Here is a 19,533-nt window from a genome sequence, read left to right on the forward strand (position 1 = left end):
TTAAACAGAAGGTTCTTAAAGAGTAGTCAGAAAAGTAACATGAATAGGATTGTTAGAGTCTAGTGCTTCTGATCCCAGTCATGCGATTTGTATAATGCTGATGACGGGGGTAATACCGAACATGTGATTTGTACAAATGAATTTTGTCATGTACAGCATTTTATTTGCTTTTGAAGCAGAACATTTTGTGGACGTGTTTGCAAATTTGAAATCAAGGGAACTGCTGCGGAACTTTGTTACAAGCAAGATTTGAAAGGGTGCCAAATAGTAGATCACAGACACAATTTATTACATCCTTTAGGGATACGTTTTTTTTTGCTTGGATCCATTTTTCTGAACTAATTCCTCCATGCTGATTGGTATTGATATTGGTGATCATTTTATTATCACCAAAATATAATGCCGTTTTTATTTTTATTGTATTTTATGGCTTCATTCCCTGTTGCCTTCTCTACTTCTCTCTAATTGAAACATAGAAAATGAAAGTATGAAGTGCCATTTCTGGCTTTGCTCTATAAACTGTTGTGTAAACACAGAAACATTCAGATGACATTTTTAGAGTGCTACACAGAACATGAAAAATGAGCTGCCTCCCATTTTATCTGTGTGCAAAATTAGCATTCAGAATTGTTATTACTCTCATAATTTATATATATATATATATATATATATAAATTGTGTATATATACATAAATAATATCCCATCCTTTATGACAGGCTTTTATTTTAAAATTGAATAAGTAACAGTAAAACCAACTTCATAAAAATGCTAGACCTTTGTCAAATAAGAGGGAAATGCTAAATAAACGTGCACTAAAGAGGTGAATTTACCCCACTCCTTGGCTTCAGGCCATTTGAATGCACGTAGAGCAGTAGCGCATTCAGTCAGGCTGCAGATGGAGCCGGCCTCCATTTCCCCTCTCCGATTCATGTATCCACGCTATTTGAGTTTTTCTGTTCCAGGTACAGGCCTGCAGCTTTTCAGACTCCAGTGATAACTTAATTGTCTTTGCAGCTACGAGGCAGGACAGAAAGGCGCATTGAATCCGCTCTCAGTAGGGATGAGCTTTACCAAGCCCGGGGCTTGGTGTGGTTTAAGCCGTATTCCGGACACATCCCTGGGAGAGACGCCCATTCCAGGCACGGAGAATTTAATTAGGTTTGTGGGACAAAAGCAAGAGCAATTCCGCAAGATGAGATCCCTGGCGGATCTTCCTCGATTAATTAATACATCCCAATCTAAGGCCTAATTCTCTGGGATTTTAATTAATATGTAAATTGATTCAGCGGAAAAATAAATCAATAAAATCAACTGAAGAAATACTGTCGATGTGAATTCGGCAGCTGAGAAAAGCCATGTACATTACATTAATGGCATTTGGCAGACAGTCTTATCCAGAGCAACGTACAACAAAGTGCATATCACATATCCATAATCAGGAACAAGTGCACTGAAAGACCATTGAGGGAAATACAATTTCAAGTGCTAAGGCTACAACAAAGATAAGGACTTTGAGCCTATTTGATTAATGTACATACTGAATGTGACAGAGAAGTCAGCATGCAGTGTGTATGTGAGAGAGGTTAGGGTGCAGTGCGTATGTGAGAGAGAGGGTTAGGGTGCAGTGTGCATGTGGGAGGGGTTAGGGTGCAGTGTGTGTGTGAGAGGGGTTAGGGTGCAGTGTGTATGAGAGGGTTAGGGTGCAGTGCGTATGTGAGAGAGAGGGTTTGGGTGCAGTTTGTATGTGAGAGAGAGGGTTAGGGTGCAGTGTGCATGTGGGAGGGGTTAGGGTGCAGTGTGCATGTGAGAGGGGTTAGGGTGCAGTGTGTATGAGAGGGTTAGGGTGTAGTGTGTATGTGAGAGGGGTTAGGGTGTAGTGTGTATGTGAGAGAGAGGGTTAGGGTGTAGTGTGTATGTGAGAGAGGGTTAGGGTGCAGTGTGTATGAGAGGGTTAGGGTGCAGTGTGAATGTGAGAGAGAGGGGTTAGGGTGCAGTGTGTATGAGAGGGTTAGGGTGCAGTGTGAATGTGAGAGGGGTTAGGGTGTAGTGTGTATGTGAGAGAGGGTTTGGGTGCAGTGTGTATGTGAGAGAGAGGTTTAGGGAGCAGTGTGTATATGAGAGGGGTTAGGGTGCAGTGTGTATGTGAGATGCTATGTGTATATCAGTCTATGTATGTCCTCTCAGTGAATGCCTCCCAACTGAACAACTCTTTTTCTCTTAACATCAAACTCTGTGGTTTATTGGGTCTCACCAGACAATAGCTTGGGGGAGCTTACACAGTGATAAGCTATGGAAACTTGGACGTGAACAAGCACCAACCTAGACCCAGCAAGTCAAAGCACATAGCTTTTTCCCTGTACGACTCCAGTTATAGATGACCAGCCGCATTGCAGACTCAAAGTAGCCAGCACTAGGCTCTAGAGCGGGGCTTTTACAGACTCACCCACCAGAGAGTACCCAGCAGCACATCTTGGACTGTGAGAGCTGTCCTCATGCCCTTCCGTACAAAGCAGAGTGCTGTTAACTCCTGTGGGTCCAGGAGGCAGTACTGACTGTTCTGTGCTGGAGATGCAGGCTGTACCTCAATAATGAGCAGCCCCTCCCTGTGGAAGGATGTCACGTGATGACATCACACTTTATAATGCTGACAAATAAAAAAAACAGGGCTGGCAACAGCAGGCCTGACGCCAATGAAAGAAAGAGCTTCCAAGTTCTCCCCCTTTGATGCACTGACTACTGTTCTTAAGGTTTAGAGTTCTTGCTGATTAAGGCGAATGGATATTTTGCGTGCGCTAGTCATTTGAACTGGGGACAGACTTAGTTTATCATTTGGGTAATTCTGCCGCTCTGGTTCGTTGTGGTTGCCTGGCAATCTGTAGTCACGTGCTCTCATTCCGGCCCATTCCGCAAATGAAGGGGCTTTGAGTTACACCCTTTTTTTAAGAGCCCTTGATCCCTTCAACCCATTTCCCAAAATAGAGAAGAGATACTGTGTGTAAACAAATAGAATCTTGACTGGCAGAAGAAGGGAGGGAAAAAATATTAAGGAAGTGGGGAAAGAGGGACTGACACTAAAAGGGGAACAGAGAATAGCCTGTTGGATAGGGAAGCATGGCTGATTTCAAGCCCTTCAGGTTGATTTAACAAAGCTGTAAATACAGTTTGACACATGTCTCTCAACTTAGAAACAGTTAGCCCCTGGGCTGTTTTCTGCATTATTTAAAGTTATTTTATATTGCAGCCGATGTTTGTGCTGGCAGCCGATTTGGTGGTAGTAGGTAGTAGCTGCGCACTGTCCGTTCTGGCTCAAGACCTCTGGCCTCCTCCCTTGGCCTTCTGGAGTGTGTGTCCAGTGCTCTGACTAGTTAAGTTTCCATTCAAATGTTTCGCAAAAACGTTCCGGAAAGTCTGCAAAAGAAAATGTGAATCATCATATTTGTAAAACAAATATTCTGAAGAGGATGCAGCAACATTATGGAATCAAAAAAGTACCAGCTGTGGCCAGCTCCCCTTTTTGGGTCTTCTGGATGTGGTATTGGACCCCGTCATGTCATTATTTATTCAAAAAATGTGATTATATCACCCTTTATCGCATCTTCTCTTTATCAATATGCCAATATTTTCCACCTCGGCCAAGCGTAAAAGCCTTTTTGCGATATTTCCGGCATTTCCACTCAGGTTTACTTATGCAAAAATGAAAACATTGTATAAAAACAGTTGGATGGAGAACCCATTACTGTGAATCTCCTTTTGAGACCAGAGCTCTTACTGTGGAGCACAATTTCTTTTAAACACCAGGGCTGGGTTCAGTTCCAAATTGTCTGATTTCTCCCTGATGTTCCCTTCCCTTACTTGAAGGGGGGAATTCCAGAAAAGGTCAGGATGAAATAAGGAGGCCATGACAAGTGGGGTTTGGTTCCGAATTTTGAAAGGGGAGGGAGAAATGATATTCCCTTGCTCCCTCGTTCTCCCTCCCTCCCACCAGGGGTATAAAGTGCAAGCTTCCAGCATGAAGGGAAATCCCATAATGCAATGTTCCATGTGTGAAGAATGTATCAGTGCGCTTTCAAAAGAAAGAGGCCATATTTTTTGTAGGAGTTCTGCAGGTTCAGGAATAATTCATGAGTGCATGTTGAGAAATCGGAGGGGGGAATAAGAACTGTGAATTTAACTTTGTCAGATAATTTAACCTACATTTTTTTGTTTGTGTTTTTGAGTGAGGATTAAGAAATCATGTGTTTGATAAGACCGGCTGATGCGTTTTTATTATCACCAAAAATAAGCTATGGTGGTTGTTATGAATTTTTCATGAACATTCCAAAGTCACCCGACAGAAGAAGAAAACGCTTGAGCACGGAACCCAGGTTACACTTCCTATATTGGTGGCGAGGGTGGTTCAGTTCCGTTTGGGTTGTTCAGCGTCTATCCTCCCTTGACAGAGCTCCTGTTAAGTTTGCATGATGCACATCACACATTTATTTTAGTCAGGAAATAACTTCCTCCAGGGGGAGGACAGCAAGGGGAAGGGAATGTGTCAAAGTAGAATGGAGCCCAGCCCAGCACTCTGTGAAGTGTTAGCCGGTTAGCCGTGTCATTGCTTTCTCCATTTTGCTGTTTTTTCCAGTTGGCGATCCTCACCGAACTCTCCCATTCCCGCGGCAACGAGAAGCCCAGCCTCCTGAACCCTTCACAGCCCGGCTCCGGGAGCATTTTCCACAGCGAAAACTTCCAGCTCAAACTCTCCCCGCCTCCGCTCATCGAGGAGTAGAGACCCTGCCCAGCGTCGTTGCATTGCTAATAAAACCACCCGTCTTTACAGATGTTGCACAGCCTTGTTTTCTCTTTGAATGTGGAGTTAATACTGGAATGACCCCCGCCCCCAACACCACAAAACTAAATAAATGAAAATTGTTCATTAGTCACTTTCAGACCAAATGGATTGATGTACACATTATGTGATGCACACGTTATGTGTCCTCCATTGACACACTATGGACTATATTACATTACAGTTATTTAGCTGACACTTCCAAATCAAATTACAATTAATAAAACCAAACAGGGGGCAATCCCTCTTGATTACTGTGGGGCTAAGGGCCTTGCTCAGGGGCCCAACAGCTGATCTTATCGTGGCTACACTGGAACACATGAACCACCAACCTCCCAGGTCCCTGTCAAGCACTTTAGCCACTAGGCTAAAGCCTGCCCCCTATCATACTTGTGTTGAGCTGTAATGTGGTGGCTTCAGAAAGTATTCAGATCCCTTTACTGCGAACTTTGTGTTGTAGATTTAACTTTGCCCATCAATCTACATTCAGTAACCCCTAAGTGAAAACCAGAGGTGGGCAGAGTATCCAAAGACTATACTCAAGTAATAGTACTGTTACTTTAAAATGATAATTACTCAAGTAAGAGTAAAAGTAGTCATCCATATCTACTTCAATAAGAGTAAGAAAATATCTACTGAAAGTACTCTATACCGAGTTACCAAGGCTACAGGATCTGATTCAAAAGAACAAGCAGTGCAATGGCTACAGAACTGCAGAATCACAGCCTGATGGCATACATACAGCAATATCAACATAATTAAATTAAAAAAAGCATTTCCATTTAAATAATAATACACAAAAATTAAAACGGTTTCCATTAAAAATTCCATTAAAAAACCATTATAAATGAAAATGTTTTTTTCAACAGATGTAGCATCTTTGATTTAGGATTCTGATGTATGCTTGGAGTCATTTTCCTGCTGGATAATCTACCTACGACCAAGACAGAGACAGCCAGATTTTCTGCCAGGATTTCCTGGTACTTTGTTGAATTAATTGTGCCATTGATCATAAATAGTGTCCCTGGATCACCCTGGCAGCAAAACATCTCCAAAACATCAATGACCCACCGCCATATTTTACAGTAGGCATGAAGTGCTGTCTTATCTGACAATAGCATTCTCTTCCAGTCATAATTCCAATGAGGTCTGGCAAACTCAATATGCTTGGTTTAGTTTTTTGTGCTCAGCTGTCGTTGTGCCACCCTTCCAAAGAGTTTGCTGGTATGGAGGTGCCTTTTTATGTTTTTGTCTATAGAATTGGTGACCCCAAGACACAACCAATCTCTGGAAACTGCGATCTGTAATGGGTTTCTTATGGTCTCTCTCTTCTATAGCCTCCATCTTGCTTGCCATCTGTTTGCAATCATTCTATTTGTTTTAAGCCTTTCTTTAACTGTTTATGTATGATTTTGTAACCATTACTTGACTTGTGATGGTCAAATGCCATCTGTGTCCATTTGTGAATTGACAGTTCTTTGGCTTTTCCCATGCTGATGGTTGACAAAGGGATTTTGCATGCTTGTTACCTCATTTTTATACTCTAGTGAAACAGGAAGTACTGGAATGACGCAATATAGTTCCTTTAGACTGAGATGAACTAAATTAAAGTAAAATTGTATTTTCAATTTCACTGTTTGATTTTATTTATAATAATTGTTACAATAATTCTGGCACCTGTGGTTTTCAGAAAAAAATGAGATTACTAAATAAAAGACTTTGAAACTTGTGTAAATGCATTGAAATAAATGTATATCGTTTTCCTGTATGTTTAAACAAAACATATAGATCATTATCAATGTTGTTTATTATATGCAGCCTTTTTTTCTCAATTTTAATGGAGGCTGGATTCTGGAGCCAACTGTGTAAGTATTCAGACGCTTAATTCAGTACTTTGTAGATGCACGGGGCTCAGGCGGTAAGAGCGGTCAGAGAGTTGCCGGTTCGATCCTGCCCTGGGTGTGTCAAAGTGTCCCTGAGCAAGACACCTAACCCCCAAATGCTCCTGACGAGCTGGTTGGTGCCTTGCATGGCAGCCAGTCACCGTTGGTGTGTGAGTGTGTGTATGAATGGGTGAATGAGAAGCATCAGTTATACAGCGCTTTGGATAAAGGCACTGTATACATGCCAACCATTTACCATTTATCATTTACTTGGATTTGGCCAATTTATCCCATTCTTCCTGGCAGAAGCATCTGTGAAGCATCTGTGAAGCATCTTCAGGTCTCTCCACATACGGTCTATGGGGTTTAGGTCTGAGCTTTCGCTGGGCCACTCAAGGACTTGTTCCAAGCCACTCCAGCATTGTCTTGGTTGTATGCTTCAGGCCATGCAGAAGGGTGAACCGTTGCGTGCACTCTGGAGCTGGTTTTCTTCATGGGCCTCTCCGTATCGGGCTGCATTCATCCTTCCCTCAATTCTGACCAGTCTCCCTGTCCCTGCCACTGAGAACCCCATAGCATGATGCTGCCACCACCATGGTTCACTGTAGGGATGGTGTTAGCCAGGTGATGAGCAATGCCTGGTGTTCACCAGACATAGTGCTCAGAGTTCTGCCCAAAGAGTTCAATTTTTGTCTCATCAGACCTGAGAATCATGCTCTAGGACAGGGGTCACCAACCCAATGCCCGCGGGCACCCGGTCGCCCATTGGCTCCTTCTCAGTCGCCCGTGGGACTTGTTCTAAAAATAGCAAGTCGCCCTTATGGTTCGCAAAAAAAAAATGCTGCGCCTTATGTAAATTCTATTGAAAGTTTCACATATGCTAATTTTTAGGTGCTAATCTAAAAAATATATATATATAGATATCAAAACAATATTCATCTGTATAGTTCGAGGTCATAGTTCACCAGTCACCTGCGCATGACAATTAACCCCGCTTTTGCTAACTAATACATCAATGATTATACCGCGCTAAAAAACATGGCTGAGAAGAGAAAAAAAATATGTTTTTAACAAAGACTGGGAAGAGGAGTTCTTTTTTACATCAATACGAGATAAGTGTGTGTGCCTTATTTGTGGAGCTACGGTGGCGATTTCAAAGCGGCACATTGTGGAGAGACACTATCAAACCACTCACGGCAGCTTAAAGACTTCGGGCGGAGAAAGCGCATGAGTTAAAGGCCGCTTTGACCAAGCAGCAGACCTTTTTCACAAGACCGCTGAAGAAGGCCAAAAAGGCAACCGAAGCTTCATTCAGAGCTACACCTTATTTGATTAAAAACAAGAAGACGTTTTCTGATGGGGAGATTGTTAAGGGGGCTCTGATGATAATCGCAGAGACTGTTTTTAAAGACGATAAAAATGGGTTCGATGTTATCTCAAGTCTGGCTGAAGTACAACTTGGGGCAAGTACAGTGACCAGAAGAGTGTCCGCTATGTCCGAAAACTTGAATGAGCAGCTGGACAAGGACTTAAGTACATGCCGGTGGTTCAGCATCCAATGTGATGAGTCTGTGGACAGCAGCAGTACAGCTCAACTAATGGTGTTTATTCGCATGGTATTTGACGATTTCTCCACTAAAGAAGAGCTCCTCACGCTGATACCGCTGAGGACAACTACACGAGGAGTGGACATCTACAACGTGATAAAAACTTTCTTCGTGGAGAAAAAACTGCCGAAAAATGAATGTTGCTTGTCTCTTCGGATCCACTTATCTCTGAATCCTCTCTGAAGGCCTTTTCCAATATGAACTTTATAAAAAATAAACACCGAACACGCCTAACTGATTCACATCTGCAGGAGTCACTGAGAGTGGCAGTGTCAAACTATACACCAGAATACAGCAAACTAGTGGACAAAATGGAATGCCAGGTTTCTCACTAACTGACAGACAAGACTGAACAGTGTTTTAGTAAAACACCATGTTACCTGGTCAATTGATCATTTTTCATTGATTAAATCAGATTCAAAGTTGGAGTTGACACAATCTCATGTATTGGGAAAAACAATTTGAGTTCTGTTTTTTGTTGAATGAAATTGTGACATGTTCATTTGCACAAAATAAATGTCACTTTGACAATGAAACATAAATACATTAATTTACAAATACTTGTCAAAAAGTTATGAATATAGTTTTTTGTGTGAATATTGTACGCTTTTTTGATTTTTTGATTTGTTTATACATATGTTTTGAGCTGGTATCCCTCAAGCCATTTGGGAATCTTAAGGTAGCCCTCAGCTTTAAAAAGGTTGGTGACCCCTGCTCTAGGAGTCCTTGAAATGCCATTTGGCGAACTCCTTGCAGGCTGCATTATGCCTATAATGCTTATGTCTAGCCACTATACCATAAAGGCCTGATTGTAGTTTGCCAAATGGCATTTGAAGGACTCAGAGCATGAAGCAAAACATTTTTTCACTTTGTCATTACGAGTTATTCACTGTAGATTGATGGCAATTTTATCCATTTAAAATGAAAGCTACAACACAATAAAGTGGCCTGAATACTTTCTGAGGCCACTTATTGTGCTATGAACTACATATTGTTTTACTTTGAGCTGCATGGACATTCAGTAAGCGCTTTGTTAGGTAGACCTGTACTGCCCTACTAAGGCAAAAGACCTTAACTCTCCAGAGTGTGAAACTGAGGAAAAATGACTTTAAAGTTATCTTAATGTCCTGACAATTGAGTTATAGGTATAATATAGTCATTTTCACATTTTGTAGTGTATACCTGTATTAATCTATCTACAAAAAAATTTTTGAACTCAAATTTGACCTTTGACCCTTTTTCGGAAGTATTGTATTCTGCCTTAGCATTGCCCACAAAATGACAATCGGTCATACCAAGGCAAAAGACCTTAACTTCTATTTTATAGCGCAATGTTATGATAACAATGATAACATTCACTTACAATTTAAGCAAAATTGACCCTATTGGACTCACTATGATAAAATGGCTTCACATTTATCAACATCATATGAAAATGATAGATCAATAAGTTTTTTCTGTATTTCATACTCGTACTAGTACCACACAGGCAGTCGCATGATTGATTCACACACTCTCTCTGACAGACGTCAGTATTAACAATGAGAGTGTTTTGATGTTTTAATGCATATAAAACATGTTCTTCTGTTTGGATATGAGGCACTAATTTAGACTCATTGGCTTGTTTATTTGGATAACCAGTAGCCTAGAACAGCAAAGATATTTCAGAATCATCCCATTGTAGCATCTTAATGTTGAAAGCCCGTCCGCTGAAAACGTAGTAGGAATTAATATTTCTTGGGATTTTACTTGCAGTATTTGCATTATTATCATATATACAGGATTAAACTTTGATGATGTGTGTAGGTCTTTTCGAAAATTATGAATTGGATAGAATGGAAACTTAGAACCAAATGCAGATGATGATAAAACAAAGTTTTCCCACACAAATTAGGTAAGATTAGGATGTGATTGGTTGCCTTTATTTGGTCATTTTACATGACTGCAATTTAAAGTAAAGGAGTCTGACAACAAAGTTTAATTGTTGCTATTTAATTAATTTATTAAATTGGATAATGGAAATGAAAGAATGGTTAGAGGTGAATGGAAAGAACTGATTGTTCCCCTCCCTATTCTTCATCCTCATAGTCAGTTAATGACCTCCAGAAAAAGCTCCTGGTAGCTGGCATCAGGGGGACACGATTCTGCAAAATCTCCTTCTTCTTGACCTCCTCAACACCCAGGTCCTGAGATCTCAAGGTGGAGGGTATGCAGGTGTTGAACTTCTTTTGCAGGAAGTCCACCTCCATGAACTCATCTGCCCCATGAGATGTCTTGACCCACATGGACCTTGACCCACATTGCAGTTGGATCACTTTCAGTGTCTGCCAGTCTGGGCATTTTCTTCAGCTTTGCCATGGAATGGCCATCCACCCAGTCTCTGATGGCCTCATTTTTGAGTTCCATGACCTCCATCTTCTTAGAATTTGAGTTTTTGACAACTGACACAAAATCCTCAAAATCGTACACCACTCCTCCTGGTCGCATCTCTTGTTCCATGCCATGATGCACACTGTCAGCACTCATGAAAGTGTGACCAGGCTCAGAATTTTAGGGTGACATCTTCTACTAGATTGGAGTTGGCCAAGGACACAATAGACGAAAGAAGGCACCAGTTCTTGTTTTGGACACTGCAGTTGTCAACCCAGTAGATGATATGTTTGCAGTCCCTCTCTTTTTCTAGTGCCACCACATATGCAGATGTGATCTCCTTTGCACACCACCCTGCAACTCCTTCGTGCCAGACAACAGAGATGTTTTTCTTTTTGTTGGTTTTTTCTCCCACTGATGCAAATGTCTCGTGGTAAACACAGATGCGCCTGGTGAAGAGCGCAGATTTCACACCAGGCATTCTGGGAAGCATTATAATTTTTTGCAGGTCTACGCTTCTGACTGACGTACCAGGGCCAGTCGGGCCAGTCTCGATCTGCATCGGCACGGTAGTGTAGCCTGGTTTCAACAGCATCGGCCTTATGTTTATTCCACTTGTCACACTGCAGACAGTTTTCCAGGGCTTCCTTCTGGTGCTTTTCCTTTGTGTGCTGGTCCTGCAGCAAACAGCTTTCACACTCCTCCTCTCCGAGTTTGGCAAAACTGATGTTCTTAGACCTTACTGCTGTCATAGGCGCACTGGTGGCCTTTCTCCAAGTAGTCAGCAAACATCAGCTTGATGCTGATGTCACTGGGGAGAGACCGGCAGCAGGGTGCATGCTTCCTCCTGTAGTGGCTGATGGTTGGATTGAAAGACTCGATATGAGCATACAAGGGTGCCAGGTCAAGCTTGTTTGCAGGCTCATGTCTCTCTCTCTGGTCAGCCGATGGGGCTAGGGCTGATGTTAGTTCTTTGCCCATCACTAACAGGACTATGCTATCATTTATTGGATGATAGCCTATTGTAGAAAGGAAGAAGAGTTTGCATACTTGCTGTGGGCTTCCGCCTGCATCTTTCAGCCTATAGATGAAAGACCTGCTTCGCCTACTTGGGTTTGCACAGACCTTTACCCTTGGGACCTGGCTGACACAATGAAATACAAAGGCTCTCTTTTCTTTGTATGTAAGGTCCCAGAAATCCCGTCATATCTTCCGTCGGCTTCCCGAGCATTGCCGCCAACACTTGGTTCCACATGGGGCCCTCAATGGTGGTCTACTGATGGGCTCTGGAAGAGGAGCAGGAGTTGATGTTGCTGTGACCTCACAGCTTGGGAGAAGCTCCTGGACAGACAAGGGTTGAGGGGTTGTCTTCTCTGGGGCTGAGGCTGGTGCAGCTGGTGGAAGTTGTGGGTCTGGTGCATTGGATAAGCTCAGGCAGTGACATGGAGGGCTCAGCAGTCACAGAAACGAGGGCAGACAGTGCATCGAGGGAAGGCCCTGGTGCCATCAGTGAGAGTGGAAGGGAGTCTTCAAAGACTGCTAGCGTGGCATCTGGTGTGCTGGTGGTGAAAATGTCATCTGCTCCATAGAACAGATCTAGGCAGCTATTCAAAACGGTCCACTCCAGTTTTGCAGGGGGCATGCATGAACTGTCCACTCCAGTTTTGCAGGGGACATGCTGCTGAATGTCTCCAGAAGTAGGCGCAACAGAAACTGAAATGAATAAAAGAGCATTAATTAGAAACATGCAGCTAATTAATATTACATACAGGAGGATGTCTATGAATCAAATGTTTGGCATGGATTTTAACCAGGGTTCAACAAAAGGTAGGCTGTAAATTACTACATTCCTGCTGCTGGTGTGTGGATGTGTGTGGAAGGTGTGTTGTTGCGGCTGTCATTGGCAGGCGAGAGCTAGCCTATGAGAAGCAAGTTTTATTTCAGTTGTACATGTAGCCTTGTATTATAGGCTGTGAATTAAGATATCCTACAAGCCATGCTCTAATGCACCGCTTGTTACTGGATAAGTTGTTGATTATGGCTTGCAATGTGTTTGTGTCTAGTTTGTGAAGTAGGTTAGCCTACTAGTTTGCTTTTTTTTTATGCACCTGTGTGTCATTCTTACCTTGATCTTGGCATTTATGTTTCAAAGCCATCTCCACCATCATTTTCCCTCGAGAGTATGCCATTCTTCAAACCTAGATGTCAATAATCTAACACAAGCAAGCACTGCAAAACATGTACTGCATACACTTTATTGAAGTTAGTGTGTGTCTGAGGTGATTTAATTGCATATAATACATAGACATAACACCGTAACTCCAGCGCGGGAAAACAGTAACTTCACTTGATGGTCGGTCAGAACAAGGCAGCGTGCCGTAACTTCAGGGCAGCGCACCGTAACTTCATTTGAGTGTTCAGGAGCAGCATGAAACAAATTGAAACAAATTGATGTTTGTCTACATGATAAAACTTATGTTTATTGTCCTAAAAATAACAATAACTCAAAATCGAAGTTACGACCCTTTGCGGCAGTGTACACCAGCTTGTTAATACAAATATTTAATCAGCCAATCATGTGGCAGCTACTAAATTCATACAAGGATGCTGACATGGTCAAGAGGTTCAGCTGTTTTTCAGACCTAAGGTCAGAATGGGGAAGAAATGTGATCTAAGTGACTTTGACTGTGATGCCAGGCAGGTTGGTTTGAGTATCTCAGAAACTGCTGATCTCCTGGGATTTTCACTCATAACTCTAGAGTTTGCAGAGAATGGTGTGGAAAACATCCTTTGAGTAGCATTTCTGTGGGCAAAAAGGTTTTGTTAATGAGAGAGGTCTGAGGAGAAGGGCCAGACTGGTCAAAGCTGACAGGAAGGTGACAGTAACGCAAATAACTACACATTACAACAGCTGCAGGAGACCAATACATCTAAAAAGATAAGTCTACAAAATACAGAATAAAGTGCTCACTGAGTGTATATACACTGCATCTCTGTTCCCTCAAATCACGGCCAGTTTTCCACCCACCCTTTACATGGGAGTAAGGTGTGAATGCAGTCTGGCCAATCAGGACCACCAGCTCTGCAGTTAATTTCCTGGAAGGAAAGAAAGCCAGGGCTTTGGATTCAAGGGCCAGATTTAGGCACCACTGCACTACATATACCTGCGGAGGTCATACTGCACACCAAACTAAACTAAAGCTCCACAGCTTCATTTCCTTTTACTGTACCTGGCCACGATGATTCATCATGTTCACTGTTCCATTTTTGGCTTTAGTTTGACTGGTCACAGAAATATACTCTGTCTAACGTTCAAGTGAGTGTATACTGAATAAGTGAGTGTGTCCTCACCATGAGACTCTCTCACTTCTATTTTTCACAAATGTAAATCTTTTGTCAGTGGCCCCAGGTTTTGTTATGAAAGTATGTGGATGTCCTCCGTGTTTCCTTCCCTGGCTGTCAGCCAGTTTTCATTTTTGTTGGATTATGATGGACTGTCAACTTGGCAAAATACTTGTCACTCAAAGCACCAGTAAAGCAAAGAGTGATACAGAATACTTTTTCCCTTATTTTTGCTCAAATGCCGAACTGCAACATTCTCCCATACGTTTGGGAGGGCGAGAGTTCACAAGTGCATTTTCCAAAAGCTGACCGCTTATTTTAAGCTCTGCAATCCTAGATAGCCGCCTCACCAGACAACTGTGCATTCGCTGACACATGAAAATCGTAAGTTCTATTGGTCAGCATGCTGGTTCAGGATAGCAAACTGAAACCCTGATCCTTACCTACAAGTTTAAAAATGTGAAGAAAAACAAGTACATTTCAATAAGTACCAGCAACACATACGTAATTATACATGACACCACTATGCCCCTTCCCAGGGTCCAGTCCGAACTGTAGGATGCATCATTGCTCCAGGTGGGAGCTCCCTTGCACAGAATAATGTTTGTTAGTTCACTTGTCCAATTAAATCCACCAGGGCCGATAGTTTTAACCTCATTACACAATGAATAACGGTAATATTGCAGTGTAATTGCCATAGTAAAAATACAACATAATGTTCATAGGCTGTTACCCCAGACATGATGGTTATTGTCTTTGGTAAAATTCCAACAGTAACTTCATCAAAAATCCAATGTATCCCAAGAGTCTAACACATAGAAATACAGCTCAGACAACCACTGGCAAACAGAGCTGCTTAAATGCATATTAATGGAGCTCAAACAATATTTGTTCTCAAGTGGAAGAATGACCATATAACCTTGCTGAAATAATAGTTCACCTAAATAATTTATGTTAATTTGTGGTAAGGGCATTAACCAGCTGCATAATACCTGAAGGTTAATTGGGTTGCAGTAGCATTCTGCATAAATCATTTCCCCCAATACATTCTTCAACTGTCATCAATTGAGCCAGATTTTAATAAGCTCAAAAGTTGAGCTTATTAAAGCTCAGTTGTTGCAGTGATATGGAAGTCATTTGTTAATGAAACTTTTTTAATGCATCAGAGATTTCCATGCTTCAAATTTAGACCATGCCAGTTCCAATTTGTGAGTGTGATTAAAAGTGGCAGTTGATCACATGCTGGGGAGAAGTAGCGGCCTGTAGCGTAGTGGTTCGGTAAATGACTGGGACCCGCAAGGTTGGTGGTTCTAATCCCGGTGAGCCTGCATTGCTCCAGGGGAGGATTGTCTCCTGCTTAGTCTAATCAACTCTACATTGCTCTGGATAAGAGTGTCTGCCAAATGCCATTAATGTAATGTAGTTACCTACCAATACTGAGAATGTATATTATGGATTCTACAGTGGGGCAAAAACATTTTGGCACCCCTGCTTTTAAATATCTGTTGAATGAATCTGTATGTGATCGAAAGCAAACCTGAACTCTAAATATTACAGAGTTAAACATGAGACCTTTCTGCATATTTTAAAGCAAGATTGATTTTTAATTTACATTTTTTACTGTTTATAAATTAGAAAAAAAGAAAAAGGGCTCTATGCAAAAGTTTGAACCCTTTTGGATCATTCTTTAAAATCAACTATGACCAGCTTGAAATGACCAGCTACCAGCTGTTTCAAAACCTAGCTTGAGCAGTTTTTTTACTTCAGACATACATCAAAATCCGCAAAGAAATGGGTAAGTGAAAACAACATCCATGCTTTGCGATAGCCAGCTCAGTCTCCAGATTTAAATCCCATGAAAAACCTGTGGTCAGAACTGAAGAGGGGGGTCCATAAGCACAAACCAGAGGATATCAAATATCTTGAAAAGTTTTACATGGGGGAGTGGTCAAAAATCTCTCCAAATGTATCCTCTAGCCTTATCATAAATTATTAGAATTTGACTCTCAGATGCCATCTTTGCCAGGGATGGTTGCACAAAGTACTAAACCAGGGGTGCCAGTAATGGTAAAACCTGGAGCAATACATCTTTTATTTGAAAAATGTAAGACTTTGGTTGATTCCATTGAATCATTAATAAAGCATATTACTTTACACATAAACGTTCATTTCAATAACAGTATTTGTATTCCTTACTATGTCCACTGTTTTTTGTGCATAGGGTGCCAATAATTCTGGAGCCTTCTGTGTATGCTGACTCTCTGCCCCCCACACCCCCCTGTCCACGCCTGCCTCTGAAATGGCCTGGTCTTACCCCTCGGCAGAGCTTTTCTCCAGGCACCCTCAGAGCCATCAGAAAGACCCCATTGAAGGAAGCCATTTTGAACAGCCATTGTATTTTCTTCCTCTATGAATGTGGATTGTTCTCATAACAATGGGCTATTTCAGATTCTACAGAGTTGGGCAGAGGAGTTTGGAACCAGTGCCCAACAATGGTCCTCTGTTGTAAGACTGTGACTTCCTATCCCTGATACAGCATACAGGGATAGTGCCAGGGTTAGTGTGGATACATGACCCTTATACAGCAGGATAGTACCAGGGTTAGTGTGGATACATGACCCTAATACAGCAGGATAGTGCCAGGGTTAGTGTGGATACATGACCCTAATACAACAGGATAGTACCAGGGTTAGTGTGGATACATGACCCTAATACAACAGGATAGTGCCAGGGTTAGTGTGGAGTCTTGACCCTGATATTTATTTAGGGACCAGCAAGGTGTTTCTTGACATGAACAACTCCCTTGTCTCCAGAAAGGGAAGTAACATTTTTATTAGCAAGCAATGAATTCACTTGAATTTGGAGTCTGAACTACACAAGACCATGACTCATCAGAATAGAAGAAGAAAAAACTATTTGTTTATGAGCCAAACAAGAACATCATGGAAAGAGGATGAGCTCACGTCATATTGGTGTCAACCTGATCAGCCTGAGTCATGCAGGTGTCTGACAGGTGAAGCTAAAGATCTCTAATGTCTTTATGCTCATGTTGTTAAAAAAAATTTTTTATAAAAAAAATGGCTGGTTCATGTTAGTTCTGACTGTGGATTGCAGAGCTGCTAACAGCTTTGATGTGATGATGTGATTTGATGAAAAATGAAATCCATTATGGGCTGAGCTCCTAAGTACACCTCTCTGAGAACTGTCCCTTTGGGCAACAGGAGAAACATTGAAATAAAGAGCATTTACACAGGGGAAGGGATTCACGGACCCGGCATCATCCCCACCGCGCCCCCTTTCACCTTACTCTCGCATCCCCTCACAGTCATCTTAGGGTGCGTATGATAGAGAGCAGTAGACGGCTTCAAAGAGAGCCCCTTTCCCTCCTCCTGAAATCCATAATCTTGCCACATTGGTGGAAAGTGTATTAATTGTAACCCATATGGGAGCTTGCCTGCAGAGGGGCCCTTTCACATGGTAATTTCAGAGGGCTGATGCAGAGGGGCTGGAAAGACCATGAGACAAAGTTCAGAAATAGCCGTATTGCCTGGGAAACCATCTGCTGGTCTCCGTCCACAGAGCCCGCAGCTCCATTTACACGGCAATTACTCCTCCTGTTCGCCCTCTCTGCTTTGTAGGAAGCCGGTCCTATTCATGTGCCAATATTGCTGTGGCACACTTCCTCTCCCAGTGTGAACACCTCCCGCTCTCCCCACCGTTGGATTTCCATGAAAAGTGTGTGCTTGTGGGTGAAAGACCTTTCAGTTCTCAATTGGGTAGTCAGCAGATTTAGGGCCATCTTTGATGGTAAACTGTACGAGAACAAAAACACCTTTCATCCTGGGGAAAATTTTTTATTTTTAAGATCAGAAAAACATGATGAAAATTTCCAACCGTTTCATCATCACCTTTCTGTTCCTCGTGACTAGACAGACCATGTACAACAAAGGCAGGGCCAGTCACCGTGGGGCTTGTGTTATCCATAATCACTGTCTTGACGTTTGTGAAAATCTTTTATCATGTTCCAGTATGTGTTTGCAAAATACTCTTGGGTGAGGTGAGCATGACACTATGGAACAATGAAGTCAGAAGGAAGGGCTATTCAGTACCTTGATTTCATGGTTACTCATAAAGGCGGCCTGTAGCGTAGTGGTTAAGGTAAATGACTGGGATTGGCTAGATTTGGCATCTGAGTGAAGGGGTTAAGGGCTGGTTGTTGATGTAAACAGACAAACTATGTGAGTGTTTTCACCTGGTGTAGGTAACTACAATGGATTCAAGTCATAGAACATAACACAGGTTGATACATGCAGCACCACAAATCTTTCCAGTAATACAGACAGTCCATGCTAATTCAAATAAATCTTGCAGGAAAGCAAGGTGACAAGCGGTCCCCTTATTGGACCTACTGACATAGATCTGAAGGCCCAATGAGAAACAAAACCAAGCATTTTGAGTTTTCCAAACCTCATTGGAATTGAGAATGGAAGAGGGTGCTATGGTCAGATGAGACCGAAATTGAAAATTGAATTTTGTACATATACACCATCGGGGCAAAATGGAATGCATACAAGGAGAAGCACCTCATACCTACTGTCAAATATGGTGGCAGGTCATTGATGTTTTGGAGATGTTTTGCTGCCAGTGGTCCAGTGGCACTGTTTAAGATCAATGGCACAATTAATTCCTGTAGTACCAAGAAATCTTGGCAGAAAATCTGGTTGTCTCTGCCAGGAAGCTGAGCCTTGGTCGTAGGCAGGACAATGACTCCCAGCATACATCAAAATACACACAGAAGTGAAAACAAAATCCATGTTCTGCAATGGCCATCTCTGTCTCCAGACTTAAATCCTATGAAAAACGTGGTCTGAACTGAAGAGGGGGGTATCCCAAGGATATCAATTATTCTGAAAAATTCTGTGTGGGGGAATAGTAAAATGTCCTTCAAATGTGCTCTCTAACCTTATCACGAATTATAGGAAAAGACACATGGCTGTCATTTTGGCCAGGCATGTTTGCACAAGGGTGCCAATAATAATAGAAAAAGTTTTTTTTTAAATGTAAGACTTTGGTTGATTCCATTGAACCATGAATAAAGTGCTCTACTTTATGTGTGTTGGAAAATAAAGCTGATGTCAATAATTGTATTATCTTTTAGTTTACAGCACTTTTTGTGCATATTTATCTAGGGTGCCAATAATTCTGGAGCCCACAGTATTTCATTGTGTAGAATTGCCTGGGGTACATTCTGAGCTGTACGTTCTTTGTAATGTGCAATGGCTGTGTGTCCAAGGACAAAAAGTAAAAAACTGTGTTTTGGTCGGAAAAATGTTTTGCCTTAAAATGTGTTTAAAAATGGCCATATGCATTTCAATTTTGCTGCTATTCAAGGGTGTTGAAAACCTAGAACACCAGGTCACCTCTTCAAGTCTGCAGTTTAAGTTCTGCCCTTTTATAACCCTTTTGAGATGCTGTAAAAAGTACTGTACAGGAATATGTTTT

At 41.9% G+C, this 19,533-nt stretch overlaps 1 protein-coding gene across 2 annotated transcripts in view; it reads left to right on the top strand.

The window, feature by feature from the left end:
- vps8 (VPS8 subunit of CORVET complex) overlaps positions 1-6,558 on the top strand; it is a 110,749-nt gene extending 104,191 nt beyond the window's left edge. For both annotated transcript variants that reach the window (XM_061235086.1, XM_061235087.1), the window contains one exon: positions 4,626-6,558. In XM_061235086.1, the coding sequence (XP_061091070.1) occupies positions 4,626-4,769 (144 nt within the window). In that variant the 3' untranslated portion in view covers positions 4,770-6,558. The remainder of the gene's footprint in view (positions 1-4,625) is intronic.
- Positions 6,559-19,533: the final 12,975 nt, after the last annotated feature.

This window comes from Conger conger, chromosome 3 (assembly GCF_963514075.1).
Source record: "Conger conger chromosome 3, fConCon1.1, whole genome shotgun sequence".
Taxonomy (NCBI): Eukaryota; Metazoa; Chordata; class Actinopteri; order Anguilliformes; family Congridae; genus Conger; species Conger conger.